A 7500-nucleotide genomic window follows, 5' to 3' on the forward strand; every position below is an offset into this window, starting at 1 on the left:
CTACCGTATACTACTATAAACTACCGTATACTACCGTAAACTACCATAAACTACCGTATACTACCGTAAACTACCGTATACTACCATAAACTACCGTATACTACTATAAACTACCGTATACTACCATAAACTACCGTATACTACCATAAACTACCATATACTACCATAAACTACCATAAACTACCGTATACTACTATAAACTACCGTATACTACCATAAACTACCGTATACTACCATAAACTACCATATACTACCATAAACTACCGTATACTACCATATACTACCGTATACTACCGTAAACTACCGTAAACTACCATAAACCACCGTATACTACCATAAACCACCTTATACTACCATCAACTACCATATACTACCATAAACTACCGTATACTACCGTAAAATACCATAAACTACCGTATACTACCATATACTACCATAAACTACCGTATACTACCGTAAACTACCATATACTACCGTGAACTACCGTAAACTACCATATACTACCATAAATTTCCGTATACTACCGTATACTACCATAAACTACCATAAACTACCATATACTTCCGTAAACTACCATATACTACCATAAACTACCATATACTTCCGTAAACTACCATATACTACCGTGAACTACCGTAAACTACCATATACTACCGTAAACTACCGTACACTACCGTAAACTACCGTACACTACCGTATACTACCATAAATTTCCGTATACTACCGTATACTACCATAAACTACCATATACTACCATAAACTACCATATACTTCCGTAAACTACCATAAACTACCGTATACTACCATAAACTTCCATATACAACCATATACTACCGTGAACTACCGTAGACTACCATAAACTATCATATATTACTGTAAGCTACCATAAACTACCGTATACTACCGTAAACTACCATAAACTACCGTGTACTACCGTAAACTACCTTAAACTACCGTATACTATCATAAACTACCGTAAACTACCATAAACTACTGTATACTAACGAAAACTACCGTAAACTACCGTATACTACCGTAAACTACCGTAAACTACCGTATACTACCGTAAACTACTGTAAACTACTGTATACTACCGTAAACTACCGTATACTACCATAAACTACCATATACTACCGTATACTAGCATAAACTACCGTATACTACCATAAACTACCGTATACTACCGTAAACTACTGTATACTAACATAAACTACCGTATACTACTATAAACTACCATATACTACCGTATACTACTATAAACTACCGTATACTACGTATACTACTATAAACTACCGTAAACTACCATAAACTACCGTAAACTACCATAAAATACCGTATACTACCATAAACAACCGTATACTACCATATACTACCGTAAACTACCGTATACTACCGTAAACTACCATAAACTACCGTATACTACCGTAAACTACCGTATACTACCATAAACTACCATAAACTGCCGTATACTACCATAAACTACCGTATACTACCATAAACTACCGTATACTACTGTAAACTACTGTATACTACCGTATACTACCATAAACTGCCGTATTCTACCATAAACTACCGTATACTACCATAAACTACCGTATACTACCATAAACTGCCGTATTCTACCATAAACTACCGTATACTACCATAAACTGCCGTATTCTACCATAAACTACCGTATACTACCAGAAACTACTGTATACTACCGTATATTACTGTATACTACTTTACATCTGCAAGCAGTGAACGAAATGAAGTGAGTGAATTCAGACGCTGACGTACGGAGACCTTACATGTTACCTACTTAATAAAATAATATTAATAACAATAACAGTCATAATGACTTTATTTGTAGTTATATATACCTCCGTGTCAGCTTTGTAGTTTCATCAATTGACTAGTTGCATGTGGCCGCCATTTTGGAATTTGGATCAGCGAGTGTACGCGTAGACACTTCCGGTTTCGCATTACGCCCGGTGCGGGGAGCCGGAGAAAGCCGAAAATTATCTTTTATAGTTGTTTATAGAATCAAATATCACTTAAAATACTACTAAGATCCATTACTGTCACACGAGCCAATGGCAATTAAATGCACGGATGCATAGTCAGATTAATTAATGAAATACAACTGTTCACGGGCAGAAGATTGTATTTGACTCATGCTGCATACACATACGCAATGACAATTATGCCTACTGTAAATATAGAGTTACAACTACGATAAGAGTTGTTTGCATAAAATGCAGTGTGAACATTCAACTCGGTCACTGTTGTCTCTCGCTCTCGCTGTCAGATCACCGGAAGTACTGGCGCGCACACTCAAGTTCGAACGTCAACGGTCGCCGTGCAACTAGTCAATTGTATAATTGTTTTATCATGCTTGAGTCACAGATGACGTGGTCGTTATGATCTCCTACAGATGATTAATGAATATTGTTAAAATCATCCACCAAATTATCATCTCTTCCTTACAGTTTAATGAGTTACCAACAGTGCCACAAATTATTAAAACACCTGGCTGTTAGTAATAAAAATAATATACCTATGTAATTTACCTTATTAATATTATTTCATTTAATTTTAAAATTCATCTATATAATATTATCTCTATATTTTAATGTTTTATTCAAGTAATGATTAATAAAAAAAGTAGAAGAAAAACCTTTAAAACTAGCATGAAATAAATGTTAAAGGTGCAGTGTGTGATATTTAGTAGGATCTGTTGACAGAAATGCAGTATCATATTCATAACTATGTTTTCAGTGGTGTATAAAGATCTTACATAATGAACCGTTATGTTTTTATTAGCTTAGAATGAGCATTTCTCTCCACACACACCGCGGGTCCGCTTACATCCACATGTTTCTACAGGAGCCCTAAACGGACAAACGCGTTTCCTCACTATGTTGTTCTTCGTGTAATAAGAAAGCTGTAATCTCTGGTTTAAACTCGTGCGCTCAGTCCTCTCCGCATTGGATTCTGGGAAACAGTGGTTCAGCAAGTGTACATCGAATGTACACTCGAAATCAGAGAGGATTGTGGGTATAAAGTAGTGAACGAATGTAGGGAATGATGTCGTTCACTCAGAATTCGGACACCACTACAAAATGGCCGATATAGTGTACACTATATAGTGTATAGGGAGCGGTTTCACAACATTCCTCAGATCCAGTGCTAAAACTCACTGATGATGTTTGTGCTGCTGTTTTCCCTCACAATGATGTCATTTGCTGCAGGATGATGTCATCTACAGGCTAACGGAATGAAGTGTGTGTGTGTGTGTGTGATCAGGTGTGCTGGTGGGTAATAAGAGTGACCTGTCGGTGAGGAGAGAGGTGGACGGTGCCGAGGCTCGAGCGTGGGCTCAGACTCACGGGCTGGAGTATCACGAGACGTGTGCTGTGAGTCTTCATCATCTTCTTCATCATCGTCTTCGTCATCTTCATCACTGAGTCTCTGTGTGTGTGTGTGTGTGTGTGTGTGTGTGTGTGTGTTGTTCTGCAGAGGGAGATCGGACAGTTCGAAGCCCCGTTCCTGAGTTTGGCTCGAGCGTTTCACTCGCTGTATCAGGATCAGAAGCAGATCGTCCAGAGTCTCGTTTGAGCAGCAGCTCGTCTGTGTGTGTGTGTGTGTGTGTGAAAACACTAGTGTCTGTGTGTGTGTGTGTGTGTGTGTGTGTGTGAGATAGTGAAAACACTAGTGTATGTTAGTGTGTGTGTGTGTGTGTGAGTGAGTGTGTAAAAACACTAGTGTCTGTGAGTGTGTGTGATAGTGAAAACACCAATGTCTGTGAGTGTGTGTGTGTGTGTGTGTGTGAGAAAGTGAAAACACTAATGTCTGTGAGTGTGTGTGTGTGTGTGTGTTTGAGATAGTGAAAACACTAATGTCTGTGAGTGTGTGTGTGTGTGTGAGATAGTGAAAACACTAGTGTTGTTCCTAGAGATTGTCTTCAGAGTTTTGAGCACAATTAAATAAACCTCTTTCCTCTTAAATATGTGGCAAGCATGTCCTGTGTGTGTATGAGAGTGTGTGTCTGTGAGTGAATGTGTGTGTGTGTATGCGAGTGTGAGCGTGTGTGTTTGAGTGTGATAGTGTGTGTGTCTGTGAATGTCTGAATGAGTGTGTGAGAGAAAAAGTGTGTATGTGAGTGTGTGTGTATAAAAATGACTAGTATTTAAACGCATGCATTCACACACACACACACACACACACACACACACACACAGTGTCCTTATCTAGAGGCCAGTAAAGCCCTCAGATGAGTGACATCAATGTCCAGTGTTTCCAGAGGCAGGAGATCAACATTACACACACTAAACCTCCGCGGTGACTCTTCAGACGCCGTCATACTGATGAAAACATCATCATCATAATAATAACCTGTGTTTACCCGCTGTGTCTTGCATGTCATTATTGAGTGATTCCTCAGATCATGAGTGTTGAGGAGAGTGTGCTGCTACTTCACTAAGAGTTAAACAATAAAACTAATACAGCTGGAAAAATCCCACAGACATCATGATCTCTGATGCTGAATGATTATTAATATGCCACACACACACACACACACACACACACTGTGTGTTCGTCTGACGGCCAGCAGAGGGAGTGAGAGTTTGATCTCGGTGTCCATCTTCACACTGGACATGAACACCTCCACCCTGAAGCTTTACTGAGAACACAGTCTGTGTCGCTGCTGAGAAACACACATTAGAGCAGCCGGAGGTTCAGAAGTCTAGTCTGGGCTGGTGATTTGTTTCAGGAACATTTTTTGTTACGCTGGTTAAAAGTCTCTTCGCATCCTCTTAGCAATGATGTTGTTTCAGGCTCTACTAGAACAGGTTTTCCTGCTTGAATGTTGATTATTCTCCTCATATTCTCCATTGTTGCGGCTCCTCTCTTCCCAGTCTGTCAGTAACGCTCTGTTTACTTCCTGTCTCTATGAAGCCCCTCCTCCTGAAAAGCACACTGTGCTCTGATTGGTCGGCTGGAGCAGTGTGTTGTGATTGGTCGTGTTTGGGAAATGTCCCGCCCCTTACCATAACCGCCAGTTTAACACACTACTAACTAACTCAACCAGGCCCCTCCCCTTTATTCTGCGCATGAATTATTATAATGAGGAATATTGTGACGTGTTCGTTCCCGGAAGAAACTCAAGATACAGTGGAGGCGTTTCAGGAGTTCAGAAACACTGACACTGATATAGAGAAGAACTTCATGATCAAACATCAACATTACACACTAAAGAAAGATGAATATGTTTAAATGGGTTTTGTATTGATTGACTTCCTTCATCACATGCAAATGAGTCCACATGAATCCGGCTGTTATTATCCATTATGATTTTATTGGCTTCTGATTTGCTCTTTTGTTTTTTTTGTGTCTTCTTGAATCAAGAAGTCAATTATGTGTGGTTTATTAACAGATGTTCATATATTCATGTATGCATCTTTCATATATATATATATATAAGTATATATATATATAGTCATGTATCATTAAGTTTCTAATGACATATAAATGGCGTCCGGTTCGTGGGATTCTCTGTTCCCTGCGGTCACAGCGGCCACGAAGCTTCACAGTATTTATGTGCAACAAAATGAACATGAAGACGAGAGATCACGAGCTCGAGGCTCATCGGCTCTCTCATCACATGGTCGAAAACTTGTTAGTTTATGTAAGATAAGAAAATCATGCATTTCATTTTTCTTTTTTTTTTTGTTTTGTTTGGACTTCAACATGTAAACTCGTCATCATTAGTGTTATAAATAAGTCCGTCAGTGTGAGGAGTCCCCCCCCTCCTCACTCGTAGGCAGTGTTGGGGAAAGTTACAGTAATGCGTTACAATATTGCGTTACTCCCTTAAAAAGTAACTAATTGCGTTACTTAGTTACTTTTTAAGAACAGTAATGCGTTGCGTTACTTTTGTGTTACTTTTTCTCACCTGGGCTGGGCTTGTTTTTTCTTTTATAACAAAAAGTTTTATCTTTGGGCAAATGTAAAGGCCCTTTCAGACCAAAACTGAAATAAGTCTGAAGGAAATGCAAATTCACGCGTTTGCTCAAACAAACCTTTCATTCTGGAGAACGGAAGAATAAGACGCAGGAGAAGAAGGTTTAACACTTACTTTACCAATAAAAACAAAACCTCCAAAGTCATTTGGTTTAACTGAATCATCGAAGATCAGCATTGGTCAATAAAGTGAGATTAAATGCATAAAAATATTTGTTTTATTTAACATATTTATTGGAGGTTTGCGAATTATTCGGATTTTGCATTTCACTGATTTTATTCATTTTGAGGAATACTGAATCTTCTTTGTGCAAGAGAGATTAGTAAATGCACACATTTAGTCTAGAACGACAATACCCATCATGTTCACACACAACATGAGCACAGGAGCGCTGTCAGTCAATAAACTTGCGTTACTTATTTTAAAAAGTAACTCAGATATTTTTCTGTAAATTTAAAAGTAATGCGTTACTTTACTAGTTCAGGGTTCGTGCAGAAACTGTAAAAGAAATTCCAGGACTTTTCAAGCACTACTTTTTTTGGTTTTCAAGGACTACAATCAGAGATCGCACTTATCAGACAATATCTTATGGATTTTTGATCTCAAATTACAGATATAAGGTATCCAAAATACCACTTACAATGTATTTAATAATATATATTAAATACAAAGTTTATAATGCTATTATTGTTCAATAAATAATATTTTATATTATAATGTTGGCGTACTTCGTATTGAGAAAAGGTCTGACGGGGGTTTATCAGACTGTTAATTTTGCGTGAAAAGATTGCATTTGTGTTTTTTTCCGGAAATATTTAATTTCATATATCTATTGTATTTAAATAAGTCAAGCACTTTTCAAGTACCTCTTCGTAAATATGGCTGTTTTCAAAGGTTTTCCAGGACTTAAGTTTCAAAAAGTCAAGTACTTTAAGCACCTTGTACAAACCCTGCAAGTTACTTGAAAAAAAGTAATCTGATTACGTAACTCAAGTTACTTGTAATGAGTTACGCCCCAACACTGCCTGTAGGGGGCGCTCATACAGGTGTGGTGCGCCGGTCCTTCGCATCCTTCGGGATGCAGTTGTGGACCTGAAGGAAATCCGGCTCTCTGTCGGAGTTGTACATCGGAGGCGTCTCGTGAGGAGTCTTGGTTTCGCCGCGGCCGAGTGTGTACATGGAGATATCGGTGGACGGTAACGGGCCGAACCCCTTCAGGCCCACCGGCGAAGCGTCCCGCGAGTGCGACGGGTCGGTGGAGCGACTGGACGAGCGCGAGCGGCGCCGGTAACGGTACCGATAGCTCGGGATCCTCGTGATGGCGGATCCCTGAAGATATTCCCCGACGTCCACCCGCACTCGGGCCACGCGTAACTCCCGGTGCCGGTCGATGAACATGTGGACGGCCAGAACGCCCACCATCTCCGCCATGATGAAGGAAAGGGCGCCGAAATAAAAACTCCAGCCGTACGAGTAGCTGTTCTTTTTGGAGT

At 39.4% G+C, this 7500-nt stretch overlaps 3 protein-coding genes across 3 annotated transcripts in view; 1 reads left to right on the forward strand and 2 right to left on the reverse strand.

Moving 5' to 3' along the window:
- The window catches only part of ift27 (intraflagellar transport 27 homolog (Chlamydomonas)), a 5900-nt gene extending 1379 nt beyond the window's left edge, over nt 1–4521 (forward strand). Inside the window, exons 6-7 of the mRNA XM_079884168.1 lie at nt 3289–3398; nt 3502–4521. Of these exons, the coding sequence (XP_079740294.1) occupies nt 3289–3398; nt 3502–3600 (209 nt within the window). The 3' untranslated portion in view covers nt 3601–4521. The remainder of the gene's footprint in view (nt 1–3288; nt 3399–3501) is intronic.
- Nucleotides 1–7500, reverse strand: part of atf4a (activating transcription factor 4a) — a 265767-nt gene that overhangs the window by 217579 nt on the left and 40688 nt on the right. The window lies entirely within an intron of this gene.
- cacng2b (calcium channel, voltage-dependent, gamma subunit 2b) overlaps nt 6732–7500 on the reverse strand; it is a 22951-nt gene continuing 22182 nt past the window's right edge. The window contains exon 4 of the mRNA XM_079883045.1: nt 6732–7500. This exon is cut by the window's right edge and continues 66 nt beyond it. Within this exon, the coding sequence (XP_079739171.1) occupies nt 7046–7500 (455 nt within the window). The 3' untranslated portion in view covers nt 6732–7045.

Source organism: Squalius cephalus (genome assembly GCF_949319135.1).
Source record: "Squalius cephalus genome assembly, chromosome: 10".
Classification (NCBI taxonomy): Eukaryota; Metazoa; Chordata; class Actinopteri; order Cypriniformes; family Leuciscidae; genus Squalius; species Squalius cephalus.